This window comes from Cottoperca gobio, chromosome 12 (genome assembly GCF_900634415.1).
Source record: "Cottoperca gobio chromosome 12, fCotGob3.1, whole genome shotgun sequence".
In the NCBI taxonomy this organism is placed as follows: domain Eukaryota; kingdom Metazoa; phylum Chordata; class Actinopteri; order Perciformes; family Bovichtidae; genus Cottoperca; species Cottoperca gobio.
The window spans coordinates 4924626-4950932 of record NC_041366.1 but is presented as its reverse complement, the minus strand read 5'-3'; the positions used below and the strand labels follow the sequence as shown (position 1 = coordinate 4950932).

The 26307-nt window shown below is 39.3% G+C and overlaps 1 protein-coding gene across 1 annotated transcript in view; it reads right to left on the bottom strand.

The window, feature by feature from the left end:
• The window catches only part of cacna1bb (calcium channel, voltage-dependent, N type, alpha 1B subunit, b), a 162206-nt gene that overhangs the window by 17167 nt on the left and 118732 nt on the right, over positions 1-26307 (bottom strand). The window contains exons 27-41 of the mRNA XM_029444891.1: positions 25856-25876; positions 20586-20682; positions 16748-16908; positions 16438-16575; positions 14114-14315; positions 13437-13601; positions 12050-12160; positions 10858-10941; positions 10145-10147; positions 8938-9054; positions 8172-8237; positions 6592-6683; positions 6357-6507; positions 5718-5845; positions 4206-4302 (exon numbers count right to left, since the gene is read on the bottom strand). Coding sequence (XP_029300751.1) covers positions 4206-4302; positions 5718-5845; positions 6357-6507; positions 6592-6683; positions 8172-8237; positions 8938-9054; positions 10145-10147; positions 10858-10941; positions 12050-12160; positions 13437-13601; positions 14114-14315; positions 16438-16575; positions 16748-16908; positions 20586-20682; positions 25856-25876 — 1633 coding nt within the window. The remainder of the gene's footprint in view (positions 1-4205; positions 4303-5717; positions 5846-6356; positions 6508-6591; positions 6684-8171; positions 8238-8937; positions 9055-10144; positions 10148-10857; positions 10942-12049; positions 12161-13436; positions 13602-14113; positions 14316-16437; positions 16576-16747; positions 16909-20585; positions 20683-25855; positions 25877-26307) is intronic.

Sequence of the window (26307 nt, the reverse complement as noted above, 5' to 3'; positions counted from 1 at the left end):
TATCTTTGGGGTTTGGACTACTTTCTGTCATTTTGTAGACTAAATTACAAATTTGGTTAATAAAAAAAAGGTAGCCCTACATTGCGGTGTACTGCTATGTACTAAAATCTAGTAATTGAAATTACTATGCAGCACAGATTATTATTATTCATCACTATTTCTACAGTAAGCTGTGAAACCTGAAATGCATCAGGCATTAATTGTAACAAGTGATCAGCATAAATCCACACCATGCAGGGCTGCAATGAAATAATTCACACATGCATGCATGTTTGTATTAGTACAACACAATGGCAGTGAGGCTGGAGGGGGGTGGGGGAGGGGGAGGGGGAGGGGGAGGTAGGGCCATGTGAAAGACGGAAGCAAATGCCATTACAGCATCTGAAACATTTGTGATAAAAGTGTAGCTGATTTTCTACAAGCTGAGCTAAAGAAAGTACATTGAAGATGAAGGGATGGAGAGAAGAGAGTGGAGAGGAGGAGGAGGAGCCTTTATTGGAAAGCATCTATGCATGTAAAATGACAGCTGCTGACCATGAGCATCAGACAAAAAAGAAACGCATCAAAAAGCGCCTATGGACGCATGATTGACGTAACGTACACACACACACACACACACACACACACACACACACACACACACACACACACACACACACACACACACACACACACACACACACACACACACACACACACAGTGAAGAGGGAGGGAAACAAATCCCTTGAGAGGGTGAAAGAAAGATCATCCAAAACAGAGCGTGAAGCTTAGGCCTGAAGACAGAACATGAAACTGGAAACGAGAGGGTGACGGGGGCAACAGCGACTGTCAGGGGAAGACGTGTTCATTAGGGAGGGTGGTTAAAAAGGAGCGCCATCAACAAAGCATTGGGAGCAAAAAAAAATGAAAAATAGAGATAGGGGGGAAAAAGGCTAGTCTTGCTCTTAAGTGCTGCTCTCTCTCTCTGCGTCTTTGTTCGTGTCTTTCTCTGACGATTCACCAAAAACGGAGTTATATTTGGATATGCGACCACGTCAGACCCAGTCTTTAACTGGGGCAAAGGAAGGCTTTAAACGTGATTCAACTGGACAGCTGTGTGCGTGCACTGAAACCATTCACATTAAGCCTGCATGCTAAGAGGTAAACAGCTGGCACATGGTCTACCTGAGGATTGTTGACTCCACTAGAAGAAAAGTGCTACGTATAATCATGGGATAAATCATTCAAGTCAGTGCAGGAGTTGTTGAACTAAATCACTTGTTCCTTTGCCAAAAATTACACCTATTTCCACTGACATAACAAACCAAAACCAGTTGTTGTGTAGCTATTTCCGCATGCAGCAGACACAGAGCGACTTTCATTTGGAGTTAAGTAGCTATTCCATGTTATAAATCTGTCCAATATTCACTCTCCTCTTAACTCTGGTTTTGGACTCCACTAGCCCTATTTGCAACTTCAGCGTTCTGTATGTTACTCCATAATTCAGTAACTTGGCCGTTCCTGACGCAAACAAGAATACAGCAACACTAGGCTGTGCTTTAAGATGCTAACATCAGAATATTAACATGCTCATAATGACAATGTAACGGCAATGTTTACAAAGACTCAACATCATAGTTTAGGTTGTTAGCATGCTAACATGCTAAATAGCAATAAACACAGACTACATCTGAATCTGATGGGAATCTCTAACGCTAAAAACACACCAGGCAGCAGCGAAGTGCGGCTCATTGCAGAAAAACACTTGGCATGGTCATGTGTTTCAGGTGTAAATAAAATGTTTGTAACATACAGTAGGTCAACATGTCACAAGACTCTGTTTACTAGTTGGCTGAGAGTATTGTCTAGCTACAATTAGCCACTAAAAGTTGGACCAAATTTCATGGCAATCCATCAAATAGTTGTCGAGACACATAACTCTGAAGCAAATATGTCAATCTGATGGTGGTGCTGGATGAGGATAGCCTTTATCCTCTGGAGACCATCAATGTCTGCACAATATTTCATGGCAATTTATTCAGACATTGCCATCTCTAAAGCTCTGCCCGTCGCTTGAAAGCGCTGAACTCAATGTTTTACCAGTTATACAACAGGTTGCATCTTCAAAGCTACAGTATCGCTATCAAATCCTGAGAAAAATATTTGGCTCTTTAGCTGCTAGATGTTTCACTTGCCGACTGCCGTAAAACCAAACCTACGAGCGAAGAGAGGCTCACTAAAAAATACTTTGTAGAGTAAAGTCAAATATCATGCTTTTTCTCTCTGATCTATTTGTATTTATCCGTGGTGCATGGCCCTATATGAAATGTACAACAAACCCTAGCAGAGCTGGTCAAGGCCACAGAGCGTCACAAAGGAACAGAAAGAACAATACAACAGCAGGCCAGAAGATACCGACTGCGACACAATGACAGAAGCCTGAAGATGTTTGACAGGTGGAAGCAGGGGAACCAGCAGTGACTGCAGAAGGGAGGGGAACAGAGGAGGAAAGGAATTCTACCTTATAGGCGACTCGAGGCGGACATTTCTTTCCCAAACCTAGCGGAGGGGTCATGTCGCGAAGCATCTCGTACATATCGCGGTATGCCATGCGACCGCTTCCCAGGGGAAAGATGGTGGGAGGAGGCCATAGAAGGAGGAATGAAGATTTCCCAGGTGAGGTGTTTAAAAGGGGTAGGGGAAGTTACATGATAACAGAAAGTGGAACAATCCAAAAGAGAGAATGGGAAGGGGAAGGGGAAAAAAGAGGAAAACACAGAAATCCTTGTTAATAAGATTTCCAGGATATTATGATCTGGAATGCCATCCTGGTTGGATTTAAGGATTCAGGAATGGATCCCAGAGGAGGACGAGGGGGGACGGGTGCTCTGGAGGATTCCCTGTGCACAGATGCTGAATGGAGGGTGGAAGATATGCATTTGGGAACGAGAGCGCATTTTATGTTAAAGCCTACTCCACCAAAAATCTATCTTTTGAGTATAAAACATTCACCACTTCAAGGCTTGAAAGGTGGCTCTGAAAAGTTTGCAGCTTTGATTCACAGTACTTACAATGGATCCCAATGGCAACCTAGTCTAGAAACCTTTTAAACCACTCCTGCAACATAATCCCTCTCTCTGCCATTGAGCCTTATATTTGCTATGTTCCAATTTTCAATAGATTACTATATAGACTACTGCAGCAGAGTGGCAGAGCTATTTTGAGGTGAGACAGTGACGTAGACGTAATGTATTTAGCTCTGCCTTTGAACAAACTTTGTTAAAAAATCTCTCAGTCAGCGATGAGATTAATAAAGAAAATCCTATATTAATATTATTTAATTATTTAATTAGTTTTTATCATAATTCCAGTGAAGGTTGAGATGTTAAGTCCCAACAGACAGCACTGGGCCATGCACTGATTTTGGTGTAGTGGCCGTATATACGGGTGTTATGCTAGCTGCGGCTAAAGAAGCCTCGTATCTCTGGCCTATAGCGCAGATGAGGAGCGAGCTACAGAGGTCTGGTAAACTTACTTCTTTCTGACTCCACACACACACACAGATATTTTTCATTTTCAAACTTGTAGTACTCAGCTGATGTTGCCTGAAGTGACATCACTTGAGACAAGTCACTCGGTTCAGACAGGATGTCTTTGGAACATACTGAACATATGGATCAACAGGGGGGAAGTGGATTAAGCTGCAGGAGTGGTTACAGAAGTTTCTGTGAATGCTTCGATTTTTTTCTTCTCATTGGAATGCATTATAATCCTGACTACAGTGATCGCCCATCTCAAAGGAACAGCTACAAACCTTTCAAAGCCACCTTTCAGGGGTGTTATTATTTCAGAGTCTAAAGAAGGATTTTCAGAGTATTACTTTAAGATGCCCTCTGTTTCTGCATGCTCAGAGACATTAGCAGGAACCAGAGTGGAAACAAAGCACACAATGCTCTCTTCACTACCCACTCTTTCACTCCTGTGTTTAGAAGCAAGGGAAAGATCTTAGACATCACATTAAATGCCTTTTGTTTGAGCCTTACTTGCGGCATTGTTTCCTGCACTCGCCATGGTTACCTGCCAGCTGGTTAGTGGAGGATCGATGCGTGTTTGTATGCATGTGTGGTCGGGTCATTCTCTGGCAGCACAGGGAATGAGAACAGACATTCAGTCCGAAACCATCACGGTCCCTTTGCAAACAAAAGGACTGTGTGGGAGTGCAAACCTTATAAGCCACCCTGTTAGGGCACTTCTTCCCCAGGCCCAGGGGAGGCGAGATAAAACGCAACAATTTGTACATATCCTGATAGCATATTCTCCCGCTGTAAAAGATAAGACATGTTCAAGAGGTTAGGTCACAGATTATTTCATTACATCTAAAATAGTCTGTTAGCAGTTGGTGGGCATTAACATTTAGGTACATACTCTAGACGTAGCAACTTAAAGGAAACAATAGACTCTATTGTTTCACTTTCTATTTTTACTTTTCTTTGAATTTGTTGTTTATTTTGACTGTTGAAAGGTGCAATTAAAAAGAAAAAATCTTACTTAAGAAACAAAGAGTGTCTGACACATACTGTAATCCTTAGCTCTTCATTGTTTTCTCTACAAATTTGTATTTCTCCTTTTGTTTTTGGTTTGCACACCAAGAACGCAGGGCTGTATCCAGGACACGGTTTCTAAATACTATTTGAAAGCTCTCTCAGGAGTACTGTGGTCAAGTACTAAAGCTTTTTTTTAGGATTTATTTTTTATTCACATTAAAGTAGTCAAAAATATGTATATTACATCTAAAGATATTGAACTGCGTGTAAGTTTATAGCTGTGTAAACGTTCCCCTTAAAACCCCAAATTGGCTACGGCCATGTGTTAACTCTAAACTAAAGCGGTAATTTCTTCATGCAGCAGAAAACAAAACAACCTTTAGATGAGTAGGAGGCATAACAGGTGAAAACAGTTTAAACTCATTTGTTCCTTTTACAGAAATCTGTGAAAACAAGTACAAACTGAGCCATAAATATACTCCGTGCTTCAACCTGACATAGAAATGAGTTAAAGCAGTTGAAAATCATCTGAACGTTACTGTAAGCAAATCTTTGAGAGCAGCTCATTTATATTCAAAGGAATAAATAATAGTTCCTCCCCCGTAATGTCTGTCAGGAGATGGCAATTTCATTTTTCACATCTCACACCTCTCCTGGAGTCCTGACTCACTGACAAGGCTCCTGTGAAGTCTTCGTTAAAACTTAATGAGCCTTACATAATCTGAGACGGATTACGCCTCACACTGTCTCACGCAGAACCAGTATTGTGTGTCAGTCAAGTTAAACACTGTCGGTGTAAAGGGCAAAGAGGGTGCTGACATCAACCTGTATTCGAGGGATAGAAATATTTCTCTTCAGTGACAGACTGAAGAGATTTGGAGCACACCGGCTTAGAGGACAAGAGGGCTGTGTGGACGCCAAGCGGAACGTTGGATTTACATGCATCAGTCTGGCCGACAGGGGGCTCGTCACCAGCCTCAGTCAACTCTGGGCTCAAGCTTAATGTCATTCACCCACCGCTGCTCAGATGGGATTTCTCCAGTTCTCCGTCACAGAATCATCCTGCTGGAACTCGCATCTTAGAGTTCCCCGTTTCCTCGCATACCTCTCTTCCAAAAACAAACACTCTCCTCTTTAGGGCCGACACCGGCTGACATTAGTTGTACAGGTCAGAGATCAGCAGACGCACTTACCAGGCAGCAGGGTCATACTCTGCCCACACGCGGATGAATTCATCGAGGTGATGAGGCCCCAGGATGGAGGCGTCCCTGGTCAGATACTCAAAGTTTTCCATGATGACAGCGACAAATAGGTTCAACATCTGGAGAATGAAAACATAAGTTTGTCAAATAATGAATAGAAATATTTTTTTCCCTGTAATATATTTTCTTTAAATGTCTACTTAAAGGACCTTATTAATAATGTTGCATGTTTTCAGCAGAAAAACTGCAAACTGTACATTCTATGTTACTGCTGACCATTGTGTAAACCCTTTTTTGCAGGTGTTTACGTTGCAAGTTATGAGTTTCTTCACTTGTGTCATTGATCCTGTCACATATATACATTTTAATCATGTGTTGAAATAAAAGAAACAAGAAACACAGAATAAGTGATCATAATAATTAATTAAAAAAATGAAATTATTTCTCAATTTATAAGTGATTCTTTTCGTTTCTTTGATGTCTCCAACTGTTAGTTTCCATGTGCTGAATGAATTATTATTGATCATTTAAAACAAAACAACAAATATTCACAATGAACTAATCTTCAGTATCACTTGTCAGTGAGAACACACAGTATAAAACCAGACGGTCTGTTTTCTTTACACTCACCAGGAAGGAGCAGAGGAAGATGAAGGAGACAAAGTAGAAGTAGGCAAAGTCACTTCCACACTCCTTCCCCACGTTTCCTGAGAGATTATCACACGGCCGGTTGCTGAGACACGCTAACATGATCTCATGCCACGCCTCGCCCGTCGCACTCCTGAAACACACAGGAGCAGGCGTTACCAGCAGCTACGGGATTCTTAGGGGCACCAGAATCTTTAGAATATGGACGCTGGACTACCTGAAGAGAAGAATCAACGCCTGGAAAAAGGTCTGGAAGTTGTTGTTGTGATTTATTGCGTTCTCCTCATTCAGCTGGATGTTTCCAAACACCTGAGGCAGCAGGAGAGCAGGTGGTGGTTATTGAATGCAAACACCAACAATATAATGCCCGGCTCCACTGGAGCACAGAGACATACGTTCTGCCGGTCCTCAAACTGAGACTCAAACAAAGCCAATACCCACATCTTTAAAGCTTCTTGCTTTGAGTGATGAACATATTTTCATCTCACTGATTAAAAGTGACACACAATGTCACAATCATCAGGATTAAGCAACGTTTGAATCAAACCCTATAAATGATATCTATGTATTATTTAACTTAACTGCCACTCATATACAGTATATGCTTTGTCAAAATGTTTTTATTCCAAATTCCATGGCAATAAATCTTCACTGATTTGAATTGAAATTGAATGTAGCGAGAGACTGAGGCTGGATAACGTGTGATGTTCCACAGTGAGTCTAGTAAAACAACCCAGAGGTCTTTTTAAATATTTATTTCCCCCTCGGCATGTCCATCCTGCTGGCCTCCAATCACTGGCTGCCGGGCCCGGGAGACCTCTGACAGCAGTCACATATGAATGTAGCATCTTGACCCTGTATAGTACAACAGCAACTAACTTTCTCAGCAGCTGTGACTATATAAGAGGAATGAAAAGTAGTAATCCTTTATATGTATCCTTTAAACCTCTACAAATGGAAAATAATCCACTTCAAAATCAAAGACCTGTACAATCTCATGCAATCCGAGGTAATAGCCATGAAATACATGCTTGGTTTGTAAAATGTATAATTTTACTGTAACTGTAACATTGCTACAGGGAGTTATATCCGACCATGCAGGGGAGCTTCAAGTTTATAATGACCAAATGATTTCTATCTTTTCTATGTTGTATATATTGATTTAGGAGTCTCTATATTTTGGCACACAGTAGCCATGCTGTAATATTTATAAATGTATTTATTACCTATGTTTTTAATAATAAGAGTTGATGGACTTAGAAGAAGAAGAAGAAGAAGCTGGATCCTTTATTTAAAAGGAGCAATAGGTCTACTACAATATTACAAAAACATACAAGACGCTTCAGCAACAGTTCAACTGCATCACGGTGACGAGGTAGCCGGCAATGCTCTGCCAGTTCTTGCTTTGTTGGCTTGTCGTGTAATTATAGCATAAGACTAAATGAAACTTATTAACAGATAAACTTACTGAACGTTTAACCACATTAGCCATGTTGTATGTGGCATTCTACATTATTATTGCATTATAATACTAATGCATTATTGCCCACGTATTAAAGTAATTCTGGTCCCTATTCTGGCTGATGTGACCGTTGATGTACTAATATTAATAATAATAAAGGAGTATGTCGTTCCACGCAGCTCTGAGAAGAGATTTAATAACCAAAATAGGTAAAAACACATGTGGAGGGGTACCATCGCTGTGTAAGGACAATATCCACGCTTTCTACGGGGCATCCGTCACTGAATCATTAAGGTCTGACTTCCTTTAGTCCAGCTGGTCATCTCACAACTCACCTGCATTCCAATGATGGCATAGATGAAGAACAGCATGGCAATGAGCAGGCAGACGTACGGCAGAGCCTGAAAACAAACACGCAAATACGATTCAAACACACACACACACACACGCACACAGGACTAGAACTAGAACCCTTGTAAGATTCTACAGTCTTATTTAAGAACCCGAGCCGTAAATCTGACCTGCAGGGTCGGTTCCTTTAACCAGCTATTTATATTGCAGCGAGGAGGAGGCGAATATGTGTTGTAATTAAATAGCCACCTTTTAACACTCAGCTGCTACTGTCCATTTTCATTGGGCTTAAAAGCTCTCACCACTGACATTAAACCTGCTATAAATTCCCTCGGCTGTGGCCCGGCGCTCCGCATTTAACTCAAATTGTCCCAGAGGATTTGGAAAGCGAACCGGCACTGGATGAAAATCCCAACTGCTGTCTGCTGAGAGCTATTTAGTTCGATTTAATAGAAGAAGTATGCATCGTGTCTCTGCTTGTTTTTGAGCCCTCTCTTCCACTGCTTGTCTTTTGTGTGATATACTTTCATTCACTGATAAATCTATCTAATGGACAAACTCAATGACAACATCTCGAATGAATAAACCTGAAGTATTATTCGCTTGTTTCTTTCCTGACTGAATTTCTCTCATCCCTTTCCATTTTGTTTTGAAACATGCTACATAAATCAAGTTTACTCTAATGTTTTACACACATGTCCAGAGGCACACACTGTTACTTTGTGTGTTTAGGTTACTGTGTGTGCTCACCTTGAAGGACTGAACAAAGGTCCACAGCAGGATGCGGATGGTGCAGCCCTGCCGCAGCAGCTTGATGAGGCGAGCTGCTCTGAACAGCCTCAGGAAACTCACTTTGATCATCTCGTGCTGAATGTGAAAACAGAGACTGTGTGAGGTGTTATAATGAACCCAGGATAAAATGATTTCAAGCCACACTCTGTAACTCTTAAAAGAAAAACTGACACACATGTTCCAACTAAAAAGTAGAACTCATGAGCAAAAGAAAACACACCGTTGCTCAAGTCTTTACACTTAAAGGTTTTTCTGCTACATCCCTACTGTGTCTGGTGTGACCAATAGCTTATGGTGGCTAATGTTAGCAAACTTTAGGCTACATGCACACCAATCCTTTGTTGTTTCTAAATGCATAAGCTTTGCTACATTTACCCCTAGCGTCCACCCTGCGGCATTTCCGACCCCTTTATAGTTTGAAAACTCAGTTTCATGTAGGAGCTATTTCATTTCTACCGAATTACACCGCGCAGAAGGAAGCTCGCATCTACTCATGGAAGAGAGGCTCATGCTCACTCTTTGGCAGATGTAGTTTCAGAAGAAAGAAGTTAGTTCCGACATGAAACAGCTTATACAACCAGGTCTATGGATTGTCTTCAGTAACCAGGTCATCATTTCTGGAAAGAATTGCTCTGAGCACCACAAGCCGAGTGCCATCTAGTTCCATTATATTGGAGAGAAGGCAACTCACAATAATCTAGATTGATAGGGAAGAGGACAAATATGTGACTGTCCCTTTAAGTACTTGCACTTGCTCTGCAAAATATGTCAGTCTTAACCAGATTTAGACTCTTAACAATCACACAAAGATGTCAGGATGGTGAGATAATGTAATCTACTTTCAATACAAACCAACCAATTTCTTATTTATACTAGTGCACTGATCTTGTCTTAGAGCAAGAGTTTTATGTAAAAGCAGAAACTCCATTGACTTAAGGTGAGCATTTTCTGTACTGAACGTCAGATCTTATTCGATTGAAATTGCTCCAGACCATCGTGTCGCTGTTAAGGCACACAGTTCTAACAGTTTAATATGTGTTTCTCTGTTATATCATGCCCCATAGAGGATTCAATATGTAGGCAATTTAAACTAAGACAGTGGGAGAGAACAACACACTGACGGGGGAATTGACAATATCAGCGGCCAACAAGAAAAGCCACTTACCGTCTAGAGGTGTCAGATGTGACAGAGGGGGCAGAGTGAGGGCACAGGCGCCAGGAGAGACACAGCAAGAGGTGGAAACAGCAAACGAGAAAAAACGCAGAGAAGGAAAGCGAGAGAGAGAGAGAGAGAGAGAAGAGACAGAAAAGAAGACTAATGATCACATAAAAAGAAAGTCAGACAAAGAAAGAGAGCAACTTTTCCACACAGAAAGCAACAGTACTCAGCCCTCCATCTCCACAATTGAATACTTTTGTCCATCTGCTGTAATTCAACAGAGAAAACAAAATGGTGCAAACTGTAACAGCAGTATCGCTTTTATTTTTGAGGACTGAGACTGGGGAAGCATAGCAAAGCATGATTTATACATTTCAAGCTGAAATGGTTTGTTCAAATTAATAATGTGTGAAAGAAAGGTGAAAATGACCAATCTTTAATGAACACAACACTGAAACAATTAGTCAAATCAGTGTTTTTTGACAATTTCGATAATCGGTCAATTGTGACGTCTTGCTGCTTTTCTATGTTTTTACATAATTGAATATATTTGGGTTATAAACTGTTGATAAGCTGGGCCGAGAAAAAATGTACGAAGATACAAACAGATCATAAAATGTATCATTATTTAAAATAAATATTATGCAATATTGTGCAAAGTGCCTCATAAGAGGCTGGTGTAATCACACTGAGAGGCTCATGATCGCCGCAGCGCTTACCTTAATCTCTGTGACCAAGATGTCTGTGATGCTTCCCAGCACAGTCACAAAGTCAAACACATTCCAAGCTGCTTTCAGGTAGTTCTAAAAGACAAAGACGGCACATAGAAATGAGGCTGGACAGAGACAGTTCATTCAAACTTTGGTACAATTCTGGGTGTTGTGATGATTTTTTGTGCTTTTCATACTTTATATAATGAAACTAAATAGTTAAACTAGGGCGGGAACTATTTTTTATTTATTTTTATTTTCAAATGTCTTGTCCAACCAACAATCTAAACTCCAAACATTTTTAGTTACAGTAATATAAAACATTTATTCCTAGAAACCTCAACGATTAACCAATTATTACAGTTGTTGCTGATTAATTCTCTGTCGATCGACTAATCAAATGAATCGACTAATTGTTGCAGCACTAGTTCAAGCCCACCACTTTTAAAGACTTCCTTCCTTTACATATTTTTAACAGGCTTTATTTTCAATTTTCAATCAAAGATTTAGATTCAATTAGAGTCAATAAAATATGATAACTGTCTTTGTGAAAAGTAGAAAGAAATATCACAAAAAACAACAACACAAAAAGACCAACACAGAACTCTAAACATCCCCTTGGGCACACACATCTATATGTGCACACACTGTACAACAAAGAGAAATGCTGAAACTGTCCCCTGCATAAACTAACTGCATCCTGCAGACTGGTCAATCATCCAGCTCCTGGGGCAGAGGCTGCTGCCGTGCCCTGCATCTGCAGGCTGAAGAGATGCAGCAGCTGGGTGTTTATACCAGCTGATGCGAGCCCATCCGTCTGGACTTAACAGCTAAACAGGTGGAGGCAAGTGATGTGTGAGAAAAGCTATTTAATAAATGGGCCTGGTAAATGGAACGGAGTCTAAGATGAAATGCCTCACTGCGGGCCAGACGGCCCCATGTTGGGGGAAGGCTTATTATTCATCCCTTCTTACTAGTTTGCCCTCCTCATTCCTGAATTCAAGACTTTACACCTTTTTACTTTGATTGTTTTGTGACATCCACTGCTAAACCTTTTATGTACTGTCTGTATGGATGTTGATGCAGAAGTCCTCCTCAGTCTGATTTGCACATCCAAAGAGAGATTTCCCCTCATGTACGTAAACAGAAAGAGTGAATATTGTCTGGTGTTTGCCGAGCACAGCGCAGCATATGGGCTCACCAGTGGACCGAAGGCAATAATCTTGAGGAAGCACTCCAGTGTGAAGAGGGCTGTGAAGAGGATGTTTAAGTATTTCAGCATGGACTTGTACATTTCGGAAGCTCCGTAGAACTGAGGACAGAAGGAAAAACTTACATTAAGTGTATTTGGGAGAAGAACCACAGTAGTGTGTGAAAGCTGCATCCTGTACTGCAACTTAATGTTCAGATCAGACAGCAAACAGAACACTACACATGTAAATGTAACCAACAAGCACTCCACAACAATTATATTTGATTACTCAGACACACTCAAGCAAGATGTTTAAATTGTCTTTGTGCATTTGTCAATCCCTTCTGTATACATACATTTTAATATAGTATCAGTCGGCACTGTGGCAGCGAGGGAACTGACATGATCTGAGCCTTTGTGTGTCAGGTTACTCAAATGTGCAGTGTAAGAGCAGGTACAACAGGCTTTCTTATCGGACTAATGGAAATATAAATGTGGATAAGTTCTTGTCTAGTTTTGAACCCAGGTTTAAATGATTATATATCTGTGACTGAATCCACTGCTGATTTGATCACGTTTACAAACCTAACTCGGTTGCCACGGACATACCTTGGAATAATATTGGCATTAAGAAGTTGGAGTTACAGTTGATAATCAGGAACCTTGGACTTTAACATCACACAATAAATTGGTATTATGTTTACTGAGAAATAATATGTTGAATACAAATGATTATTTTAAACAGTCTTAAGTATTAATAAGTTTGAATATTATTCTGATCATATGGGACCCAATAGTCAATACAAAACAAAAGATTCTGTGTATGAGACACAGAAGCAACAAATCACACTTAATGAGCACATCTCAACAGCCTTCCACATGTTTTTCTTCAAATAACTTTTTAGATTGTATGTTCACAATCTGACAAAGAGAGTAAATTAGAAATATTGTTAGATTATGTAAATAAAACCTCAACCACCGGGTGAGCAGAGCTCCTCTCTGGCACCAGCCTGCATCACCCAAACTGGCTGTTTCATTCTTTCAGAGATTTTCTCTGTAGATGAATAATGAAAATGGCCAAGACACGAGCACTTCTCTCTGATAGCAACAAGCACTGTTTGGCAGAAGTGTCCCAGTGTGATGGTGCTGTTTTCATTGTTGACCATGTCTGAAGGCCAGACCAGTGCTGTTGTTGTAATTGCATCTCTGCCTTAAGAGCTAAATTATTAACTAGAGCAGATTTATGGAAACTGCTTGTGCTATCCTCCTCTTTAATATTTTAACAGTGTACTGCATCATATTGGGAACTGACGTATCACTGAGCCAACTTTCCTCTGGCTGAGAGGGATCTGAGAGGAACTGGCGCTTTGAGTCATTAGCAGGAAGAATCACTGACCTTCATCATCAGCACGACTGTGTTGAGGGCGATTAAAGACATGATGGCGTACTCGAACGGGGGCGAAACCACAAACTTCCACATCTTGTACTGGAAGGACTGCTTGTTCTCTGGCATGTATCTGGTCAGCGGCTTGGCGTTAATGGCAAAGTCAATACAAGCCCTCTGTTTGATGAGAAGACACAACAACAACACATTGTGTATGAATCCTCCCAGATAGAACAACTTCACAATGTCCAGCACAGAAGAGAGAAGTGCTGGAAAATCACAATTTAAAACATCAAAGACAGCTGGCACACCAAGAGAGAATGTTCTAAGCGTTTTGTGATATCAAAAGATGAGACTACAAATTGAGTCTCTCTGATCACTAGCCAATACTTTACAGACAGAGAACTGCATGACAAAGTCTGTGTGAAGTGGGGATGAAGAGAGTGGAGGAGATAAACCCCACTGCTTTCTTTTTTACTCATTTGTTCTGTTTAAAGGGGATTGTAAGTCATGTTAGATATAACGCCTGGAAGTGATGTTTAGAAGTGGATCGGCATGTGCTCTGATTTGTAATGAAGAAAACATTTGCGATGCACAAGATAAACATTTGCAGAAATAATAGGTGTGTGTTCTTGTTGCATGAAGGGGAGAGGAGTTCGTTCCAACACAGTGCATCACCACTCTCACACCTTGTTCTTCTCCAGGCTGCACTCCGACATGGCCTTGTCTCCCTGCTCCTGGAAGGTGATGATGATCAAAGCCACAAATATGTTGACAAAGAAGAAGGGGAACACCACGAAGTAGACCACATAAAAGATGGATGTCTCCATGCGGAATCCCGGGCTGGGGCCCTCGTCCTCATAAGTGGCGTCCACAGAGTGCTTCAGGACCCTGGAGAGAATAAACAGCTGAGCTGATAAAGACATTCAAACGAGCAGGTAGAACTCACAGCAGGCTGTGAAGCTTTGAATAATGGCTTTCAAAATATCTGTGGACATGCAATGAATGTATGCCCTCAACTGGAATATCAAACATCAGACAAAAAGGAGAAATGGAGATCACAATATTTAAGACCATAAGCTGACATTTTCATATAGCTCGTTCTGTCCGACCAACAATCAAAAACACCCAAAATATCAAATGTGCTTTAATGTAAGACCGAGAAACACAGCAAATCCTCTCATGTGAGAGCCATCACATGTTCGGCATAAAACTATCAAAATAGTCATTTTCTTTCAACTCAACTCAACGTTGAATCTTTGCAGATCTATTTCAGAGTGATACATCTTCCTATTATGGCGTAACAACACACAAAGCACATATTATGAGTGTTGAGTGTACAATGTTAGCCTAGCACAGCCCGATCGATCCAAACTCCATTCAGACAACAAGCAGTGTGAAAGTTGTGAGCTTGTCGTCTTGCAGACATTGGTGCGAACACTTTAGAGCTTTAAAAGTTACCAAACTTCTGATATGACTTCTATCTGAAGAGAACCAGCTAATCAGCGTACCCCACCTAAATTAAATAATAATCTATTCAACCTGCCTGTAGAGGTTTCTAACAATCCTCAGAGGATACTTATGAATGAAAGAGTGGAGTGGAAGTCAGGAGCAGAGCATGTGGAGCTGTAGGCCCACAGGTGATTACAGGTGTCTCCAGTAAGTTATTGAGGGCTCACGACTCTCCTGCTGTGAAATCAAGTGCGTGACAGTTCTCTGACATACTTTGTTAAGCATTGTCTGCACACTTTACATAAGTTTGTTCATAAGCACTTTGCAACTTTTGAAGTGATGGCGATGATGAGAAACAAAAGACAGCGTCAGTCTTTCCACGAGGACCCTAAAAGGAAATGTTTCCTTTCCTTGGAAAATCCATGAGAATCCAAAAGTCCATGGGAGTTAATTTTTCGGTGGTAAATTAATAAATCATAACTTTTTTTGTTGTTACATTGTTATTTTATAAAGTCTGAGGATAATGTTGATGTTTCTAACCTGTCTTCGTGGTGCCTGTCCTGTCCTGTATTTATATATATATATATATATATATATATATATATATATATATATATATATATTAGTCTGGAGTTATTGGACAGACATTTACACCTTATGTTTTTGTATTTTAGTGTCAAAGTGAATTTGAATGTGTATTTTCTTGTATGTTTCTGAAAGTTGAGCGAACCTTTTTAGCGGTCGGTTCTTTTGTAGAGCGAGATTAGATGAGGTTATGATCATAAATGATCAGAAGGTCTGGTATCAATCACGTCCAGTCACATCAGCTCCATAGTTCTTGTTTCTTTTCGTGGAGTATCTACGTATGTGCACAGTTTTAGGCTTAGCTATTTGTTGGTTGACTAATGAACACGTTATCTTTAATAAGGTTGCTAATTGCTTGACTCTAAATACAGAAAAGCAAGCAGTTGTACTTTCTGGAGTATCATGGGTACATAAGAAATGCTACACACTTTATTGATTTAGTGATTTTAGATGGTCATGACATGCATAGTCAGTTGAACAATTTACTTTTCATCGTCGGGTAAGTACAAATAACTCAAATAAACAAACAGTCATCAGCAGGCCTTGACAGAGACGATGGTGCTGATGATGATGATGATGATACATTTGCCTGCGGTCCTTTATCTCAGGCACAGAATGGCAGACTGAACACATCTATGCAATGAGCCTTGATTGCATCTTTAGAGAACGCACAGTAATCAGGCCTGCGAGAAATCAGTTGGGTTGAGTCTGCGCTGTAACGTAGACCTCCAGGTGTGCCGAGTGCATTTCAAAGTCAGTGAAGGAATTTATAACATGAAAAAGAATAAATAACTCAAAAATACTTCAACTACTCAAGCATTAATATTTAACGCAACTTAAATGATGCATTGTGGCCATCACTTCTTTTTTAACCAATTCATTCCTTATTTCTATCTTTTATCAGTTTCAGATTCTGCTCGTAAACCACTGACTTTATGAGCACAAGTGAAGTGATGTGCAGGTTGTTCTGACTCACAGTGGCCAGCCCTCTCCAGTGGACACAGTGAAGAGCGTGAGGAAGGCCCAGAGAACGTTATCGTAGTGGAACTCGTACTTCTTCCACTCTCTGGGCTGAGCTGCCACGTCCTCCCTGTTGTATTTCAGAAACTGACCCCTGAGAGGGAGAGGAGGAGAGACAGGAATCAGGGGAAAAGAGATGTAATCAAAAGAGGAGAAAGAGACAAAACTAGATCGGAAAAAAAAATAAGGAAAAGAGAGAATTTCATTATGAAATCATGTGTGAGTAAATGGCAAACACTTGGGCTGAATGTAGAGGAAGAAAGTACCTGCAGTCTTTCTCCAGACTCTTGGATTCGTCGGTGCAGTAGAAGAATTTGCCTTTAAAGAGCTGCACAGCAATAACAGCGAAGATGAACATGAAGAGCATGTAGACGATGAGGATGTTAAGAACGTTCTTCAGAGAGTTCACAACACAGTCAAACACCGCCTGGAAAACACACACACACACACACACACACACACACACACACACACACACACACACACACACACAATCAATAAATGATCAATAAATGTCAGGCATTTATTATTATTTTTATTTATTCTACAATCTTTCCATTCCCAGGAAGCATAGCCATAACTAGTTCATCATTTTCTGTTTTATTTTGAATAATACTATCACTTTTCATCCAGAATCAAAAAAACTGTTGTTCAAACACTGTCTATTTTGCCGACAAGTGATCTCACTGGTGCAAATACAGACGCTTGTTGAAGCAACGGCCGGCGTAGCATGGCGTTGTTAAAGCGCTGCAGAACCTCTTAGTGTGACGATTGGAGCTGGTGACTGAAGTAAGTTTCTGACAATGGTTCATCTCCTACCAACAGTTACTGTTAGTTTCTTTTTACCAGTGGTAGAAGAAGATCCTTTACTAACACCACACTGTGTAAAAGTCCTGCATTCAAAAGCTTACTGAAGTAGAAGTATGTTAAAGTTATTTTCAACAAATGTGTTTAAAGTATGAAAAGTAAAAGTATTCATTGTGCAGTAAAATTTTCCCTGTCCGCGTTTTATATTATACATGACGTTTTTAAATGAATAATACTGCTGAATTAATGTGCATGTTGCATTTTACTGCTGTAGATGTTTAAGGTTGTGCTCATTTGAACTCTTTAGTTACTTTATATACTGTTGGGTAGTTTAATCTACTGCATCATATTCTATCGTCATATGTTTGTAGCTTTAAAATACTTTTCACTTTCCAGCTGATCCAAGAGGTTTTTTTTAATAGTTTATTCAGGGCAAGAAGGAGACTTTTCTTATCACATAAAGGAACACTTTATCCTTCAGTTTGTCGGAATCAAACATCAAAATCAATGTTTTCACTGGACATGAAAGGCATGAAAGAGCAATCTAAAAAGTAACTAAAGCTGTCAGTCAAAACGAATGCAGTAAAAAGTACAATACTTCTTTCTGAGTGTAGTGAAGTAGAAGTATAACATTCTATCAGATGGAAACACTCATGTAAAGTACAAGTACCTTGAATTAGTAATTAAGAACAGTATGTGAGTGAATGTAATTAGTTACATTCCCTCAACTTAACCAAGTCGTTTTGGTTGTAGATCATAAAACATTAAATCTTTTATGGTCGAATGTTTTTGAGAGGCCCTGACAAACAAGGTTGTCATGGCAACAGGGGCTCCGGACCAGAAAACCCTCCCGGGTCATTTTGGACGAACATGTCTAGGTTAATAATTTGGTTGAATTCATTGTGTCAAAACAAAACGATTTTCCAACTTGTAATTGTAATGTGTTAAAATGTAGCTACTGTTTGAAATGGAGGATTTGAATCCTCTTTTAATCGTCACACATGTACACAGCAGCATTCAGACTCCGCTATCAGCAGGGTGGGGTTTGGTGCCTTGTTTGAAGGCACTCTTCACCCACACAGCCCTGTTTGAACCCAGACGTCAAGACATTTTCTGACCTGCAAACTACCAACTGGATACTGAGTGCATGAACACACCTTTACATGGAGTCTGCCTCTGTGTCTGCCATCCTGTCACTCTCACTTGCTCTCCAGATATTTTCTGTCAGCTTGGGCCTTGATCTCTCTGTGAGATGGAGTGCCCTGTCTATCTTTCCTGACATGTATGCAATCTAACCAATGAATATACTGCTGCATGAATGATCGCCATCAAGGCTTTTGTCTCCAAAGAGAGGATGGAGCCTATTTCTCCCCTCCTCTACCAGCCTGTCCGTCAAACGGCTCTGGCCAACTATCCAAGAAGAGTTGTGGGTGAGCGTCTGTCTGCCAGCTCTGATCTGCCTCAATCATCTCACTGCTATTACTCTAATCAGATCTCTCATCTTTTGTCAGATCCATTACTTTTGGGTGATCAGCTGCCTTCACGCACCAGAGGGAAGCTGTCGTTTGTGCATCAGAGGAAACAGATGAGGGTTTTTCCTTAATGAGGGTCCCAATCGCTTCATTTAGATTATTCCCTCGACACACAATGCTTGAGATTCTTTATGGTAAAGCCACTATGTAGAATTTCAACATGTTGAAACATGTTGGCACCCCCCAGTGGTTCTATCAAAAATGATATGACTCTTTGATACAAACCTGATGCCACCACAGTTGTTCGATCGTGATTTTGATTAAACAAATTTGCATTAATAAATTATTACACATCTTTGTAAGTACAGTAAGTATGTTTTGAATATGAACACAATGAACATATTTTATGTGGCAATACAAAATAAATGAAAACTTAATCGCAATTCAAAACACTACAACAAAGATGGCTCATATTTAACTGAATGCCAATTTGTCAGCAATAGAAGGGGAACAGCAGTTGGCGCATTGTGACGTGTCCACTGACTGACCAAAGGCTCACACAGCTGCTGGTGCAGTTATCAAGTTTAAAATGTAGGTTCAAAGAAAATCCTTCAAAATGGTCAGTCACAGAAAACCAGGCTAAAAAACACTGCACTGGCAAAGAGGAACAAGCAGTCTATAGTTAGGTTTCCATCCCAATGTATCTCAAATCTTAAACGAATTTCGAGAATATCTGCAAAACATCCTGAATGTTTGTTTCCATCTACGACCGTTATGCGATTATTAGTTGGTTAAATGAGAAGCAGTAGGTGGAGCCAATTCTCCTATTAAACTATTACACTGTTGCAGAAGAAGAGCGGACAACAAGATGAACGGGGGAAAACAAATGTAGAAAAATGGTTTCATGTATTAATGCGAGTAATTCAATATTTAATTAACATTTTTGCGATATTTAAAGATTTGCGTTTAAACTCAAGTTCTTTGAAGTGCAAATTAAAAATGGCATAAAAACAGGAGGATAGAAATACACCTCATGTCTACGCACACTATTTTCCTCACACTCATATTGTAGCCAAAGTATGAGTTAACACACACCATCTGCTCATTAGCATGACTATCTGTCGGTGTTCGCTGTCCGTGACACCGTTAGCATACATCGCTGGTTGCTACAAAGATAAACAGCTAACTACTGCAGACAAACAGAAGCTATCAATGTATCCATGTATTCAGCCATATTTGGGCGTGTTTTGACACATACTGAACAAACAGGATGTGGTTTAAGAAGTTTGAATGGATTATTTGACACATTCATTGTAATTGCTGTGTATCCACGAAAAAACAAAGTAGCAGCTACACACGTCACACCTCAGAGCCACCATCCAAACCTACAGGTTGTAAGAGTTTGATGTTCAAAAACAGTTTCTCAATGATTGTTAATCGACCTTTTATATCCATGTTTTTTGAGGAGTGTATTTACTGGGAAATGCAGGCTATCAATAAACCTCCTCGCACAGAACTACTTCAGTAAATGAAGCAATTTCTAGTCACTTACTTAATTTCTGTGACTTTAACTTCTCCCGTCTCTCCACAACGCAGACGACCCCAAAGGTCAAACAGTTCAAACCTTTCATTAGAGAGCTACAGATACAAGATTTATGTATAATTTAAAACACAACTGTTTTAAATCAGATGTATCCAGTCCTCCTTGGTATACTATAAATGCATTTGACTCATGATGCTGACACCGGATATGGCCCCAGCTGCTCTGCATTGTTTTTTTCCTTCTCATAATGCACTGGGTGGGTGACAGATTGGATTACTGTACCTTCAGCTTGGGGAGCCGTTTAATGGTCTTGAGTGGCCGCAGGACTCGGAGGACCCTCAGGGACTTGATGGTGTTTATGTCCTTGCCTTTCGTCCCTCTGTGCAGATTGAGAGTACAGTTAGTGGGGGTGATGTGGTGTGACCGACAAGCCTGTAAACCCTTTCATCCCCTCCTCCAGTATCAAGAGCAGAGTGTAGTACATCAGGTATACTGTTTAGATAAATACATCTTTATAGTCTGTCAGCAGAGTACATGCATGTGAGTCAATGTTATTCTACAGATGCATGCAACAGTAGAGAAAGATTCGTTTGATGGGAGCAACTACAATATATTTAGTCAAGTACTGTAAGTAAGAAAACTGCATTGTTTCTCTATCTAGTTCTTTCTTTCATTCATTTCTTTTGGTCTATTCTTTCTTTCTTTTCTATTTTTTTCTAATTTCTTCTGATCTTTTCGACCCTTTCTTTCTGTCTTTTCTGTCTTTTCTTTCTTTTCTTTCTTTTCTGTCTTTCTTTCTTTCTTTCTTTCTTTCTTTTCTTTCTTTCTTTCTTTTCTGTCTTTTCTGTCTTTTCTTTCTTTCTTTCTTCTTTTCTGTCTTTTCTGTCTTTTCTGTCTTTTCTTTCTTTTCTGTCTTGTCTTTCTTTCTTTCTGTCTTTCTGTCTTTTCTTTCTTTTCTGTCTTTTCTGTCTTTTCTTTCTTTTCTTCTTTCTGTCTTTTCTGTCTTTTCTGTCTTTTCTTTCTTTTCTGTCTTTTCTGTCTTTTCTGTCTTTTCTTTCTTTTCTTTCTTTCTTTTCTTCTTCTTTCTTTTCTGTCTTTTCTTTCTTTCTTTTCTTTCTTTTCTTTCTTTTCTGTCTTTTCTGTCTTTTCTTTCTTTTCTTTCTTTCTGTCTTTTCTGTCTTTTCTGTCTTTTCTTTCTTTCTGTCTTTCTTTCTTTCTTTTCTGTCTTGTCTTTTCTTTCTTTTCTGTCTTTTCTGTCTTTTCTTTCTTTTCTGTCTTTTCTGTCTTTTCTTTCTTTTCTTTCTTTTCTGTCTTTTCTGTCTTTTCTGTCTTTTCTTTCTTTTCTGTCTTTTCTGTCTTTTCTGTCTTTTCTTTCTTTCTTTCTTCTTTCTTTCTTTCTTTCTTTCTTTTCTTTTCTTTCTGTCTAATCTTTATTCCTTCCTTCCTTTTTTTGCATTTTCGGAACATTTCACTGGAAACACTTTAGTATTGCTTCTTTTAGTTAAGTAACATATTTAAGCACTTTTTCCACAACTGCCATTGTTAGTGTGTACCTCAGCAAACAAAGCTAACATGCTGTTTCTGTAGAATAACATACAAACATTTCATACTGTTTCGAGTAAATGCACAAAGAATCAGCCCCTGGCTGAGGAAGCAGCTTCTTTGCAGGAACCACTGCTGTCAGTCATTGCAGACACTGCAGGTTTTCTTAACTGGTCACTGAGTGGGAGGTGGGTGTGGGGCTTTAAAGACGAGCTGTTATGCTAATGACATACAGCTGAGCCATCATTCACTCAGAGACTGACATTGGCCAAGGACAGTGGGAGAGGGATTTTTAATTAATCAGTCACACGTACACACAATGTGGCTGTCACTCTCCAAAAGTGTTTCTCGTTTGTTTCTTCTTGACTTTAAACTATTCTGAGAAGTAGAAATTGAGTGTGTGTACATCTGTGTATGCATAGCAATACTTTCATGTGTGAAGGATGTGGAGAAGGACACAAGCATTGTAAAGAAATGTGTCTAAAAGCTGTGTTAGTGGCCCCTAGAGGCCCTGCTGTTTCTTCCACCAGCATGAGGTAGAGTCACAGACAAACCAATTAATTCATCCCCAGAGGACAAGAACAACTCCTACTGTATAAACAATGCTATTCAAGCTAACAATTAAAATAATAAAAATAAATGCACCCGTCCGTGTAGGTTTCAAGGAGTATAACATCATTAGGCTCTAAGCTGTAGGTGGGTGATTTTAACATTTGACGGTAACGTAGAGAAACATACATTGCTGAGAATGTAAAACACTTCTAAAGGTCTCCTTATTTGGATGATTAGGATGATATTTACCTGGGCCCTGGGAACATAGGAACTGCCAATCTCCCACTGTCATCACTGTAAACTGTTGCGTTACAATATGCAGCTTGACAGGTATAGCAAGATTAACTAAGGGAGACGGATAGTCAGTTTGTAATGTAGTCTCCATAAAACTCAACAAAAAAGACTACAGAGAATAACGTTTCTAATTGCTGCTGAAAATTGGATTAAAAACATAATTTTTTCAAATAAGACTTTTGCAGTTCCATCCAGAAAATAGCCTGGAAATAAACTCCACCCAGCTGCGCTGTTCTATTTTCTGTTTAACTACCTCTGGTCATTTCCTGGTTCTTTCTTGAACACTCAAATAAATCAGTCTGAGTAACGGAACATTATTTCCCTATGATTAGTACCAAATCAGAAAGTCCTTTCCATGGAAATAATGTACACATTAGCTCCTTTCAAGGTAAATAATGTGGAAACTAAAGGTACCTGTAAAATTATTAAAAATTATCATACATCAGTTTAACACCTTCCTCCCCTGTATCTTCTTCACTCTCCGATCTATTCTTCCCTTTGTGTTAAGTGTTGTCAAACACACTGAGACACACACTCACACAGGCCCAGATCTACTTTAATAAAACACCTGGTTAACCAGAGGAGGGTATTTAGGGTCTGAGGGACTTATGAAAACAATTACTTAGTAAAAAATGTACTTAAATGATGAAATATATTTACTTTCCATGTGTGTAAAAGTGTGTAACGTGGTGAGGGAGAGAAGCATGGTTCCATACATTTCAGGCCTTTTCCTTTCTCAATGGAAACTGTCAGTCTAACAAAATGGCATGCAGCTCTCATGCTTGGATGACTTGGTTACCCTGGCATGCAATCTGCAAACTCAATGCCAGTCCTCGCTATTCAAGGACCTCAACACATTGAGACGGCAAGAACAGTCTCCCAATAGCTTTCAGAAGTGCCGTGGGCAAGGAACATGTAATGTGTGTGTTTGTGTGGATACAAGGTTGTGTGTTCACATTAACTCAGCACTGATTGCTTAAAGTCCAACTGAAATAACATTTAGTCATTTATTTTTGCAGTCTACAATTATGTCAATTTGTTTAGTAAATTATACGCAGAATAAAATATCGGTCGGCAGCTTCATTCTAAACTATGCAGCAATTAAGGAAGAGCTACAAGAGATACAGGCTCTGTGAACAAAAGCTTTATTTATAATGATTACAATTTATGCAATTCTTATTATTTTCCCTTAAACATTTTACTTTTACTTATTTTATTGTATATTTGCCCTTGTTTGAATGTTTTGCATTTCAAATTGATTTTTTGTTTTTGTAAAGCACTTTATTTTTATATATAATATTATGACATTATTTGATTTATTGAAATGAGTTTTGCAAAACAAAATTCATTTATTCAATTTAACTCTAATCTATTTGTAAAATATTGGATAATTTTACCTTTTGGCCGTCTTAAACTTACAGACTGTTGCTGCTTTTACGTATCAATGTAAAATTATAAAAATATAATATAAAATATATAAAATGTAATATAAAGGTTTCAACTGTAGAACATACAAAAATAACAAACACAAGTACATATACATGTAACAAAGACATAGAGATACATTAATAAAACACCTAAAGCTGCAACAGTCTGATGATTAAATCCATACGTTGATTGAAAGAAAATGAATCGTCAATGTTTAACTGTAGCATTTTCTTTTCTTTTTGTAAAGCACTTTGAGCTTCATATATTGTATGAAAAGTGCTCTATCAATAAAGTTTACTATTCTAAATATTATTATTAAGTTTGTTTGGCTGCTCATTCAACAGTCTGTTGCTGACTAGCTCAGTGTGACCGTCTGCTCTGACATTTCTGCTTTATGATAGATTGTTTATCAGTATTGAAATAAGCTCTCTGTCTTCTCAGAAAGATACCCGACAGTGTTCAATAGAATTGATGTAAAAGTAGGGGGCACCATCAGGAAAACTAAAATAATTATTTCTTCTCAAAGGGGAACACAGGACTGTGATTACAGAGCAGATATGAATGCTGTAGAGGAGAAACAAATAATTCAATTGAACTTTAATGTGCTCAGTAGCAAGGCATGTGAGATCATCCTCCGTCATCATGACTCTGTATTCTCAGCTGCCCCCTATTGGGCGAGGAACATTTCCTGTTTAGAGAAGCAGGATCTGACATACGATCAGAAGCAGTTTAGTGCCTCAGCAAAACAGGATGCATGAAGCTCCTCCTGTCCAGCAGTGTCACGGTTTACCAAGGATTCAATTACAAATACATTCAAGTTCAATAGCTAACGTTTAGGGTGTCAGAGTTTGCTTTGCTATTTAACAATATAAAATCTTGGTTAAAATCAGATTTCAAAAGATTATTTCCAGCAAAACTATTTAAACTGTTCTGGTGCATAATCTGGAGCATTTTCTGAGCTGAACGTTAGAAGAGGGGTGAGCAGCATTTTCTTCCAGCCGTCTCGAAACATATACAATTATCGTAAGAGAATACAAAATAATTATGTGGTTGTGTGTGGACACATAAAATGTTAACAAAGAGTGAAACATTTTTAAATAGTCACCCCCGCCTTCAAATAAAAAATCATAATCAATGAGCCTTACTATACAATGTGGTTTTTATAGGAACAACAGGTATCTAGTATTGTTTTCCTTACATACCCAGGCTGTAACCCTGCTTTTCAATTAAATAACCACTCAAGGTGAATTCAGGTGAGAAGCTATAATCCTTTATCAATATCCCTCTAAATCCAAGGAAAGACGTAGGTGAAGGGCAGGGAGGCAAATTGAGCGGCACGCTATAATCTCTAAATGATTTGACCAATGAAACCTACTTTAGTGAAGATTAAAGGAGATTAACATGAAGGAGGAACAACAGATAAAGACATTTTAGCTTTGATACAGCCGATAAGTGGAAAGATATTCAGATCAGATTCACACATGTCAGCAGCTGGTCTTCTGAAAGCTATTAGTTGGAGTTCCCAATATTGTCTTTTTTTCTGGATGTCCCAATATTGGGACAGGATGTTACTTTTCTAAAAGGGAAGAGAGGAAGGAGGGAGGGAAATCATGGACATATCCCAAACACCTTGGGAATAGAAATGTTGATAAGAGGAGCGTTCTGTGTTTCACATGTAGGGAAAAAGGGACAGGGTGGTCAATAAGCAAAGAAAGGTAGATAGGGACAGTTCCCACCTGGCCACGCTGTGTTGCGATCTGATGAGAAAAAGCAATGACACAAACACAAACAAACACAGTACACAAACATAAACACCACCCACATAAATAGAGCACACAAGCATATAAAAGAAAGACAGAGCAAAATAAACATTGTAAGCTGATATCACACAGACGTGAAGATACAGAGACATTAGCCTTTCAAACTTACATTGAAAAGAAACCAAAGATAAGAGACAAATAGAAGCACTTAAACTAATTACCCTGTGAAAGAGCAAAGCAACAGACAAGTCTGATAAAATATTACAATGATTATGTGAACTGCACACATGAATTAATCACATTTATAGCAAGAGGATGATCATGAAGTCATGGACAGCTTTTCACTGGGAGAGAAGCAAAGACGAGAGTACACTGGTGATGAGCACAATCTACTGCGACTACGTTCAGACTGCAGCTGAGAAAATCGA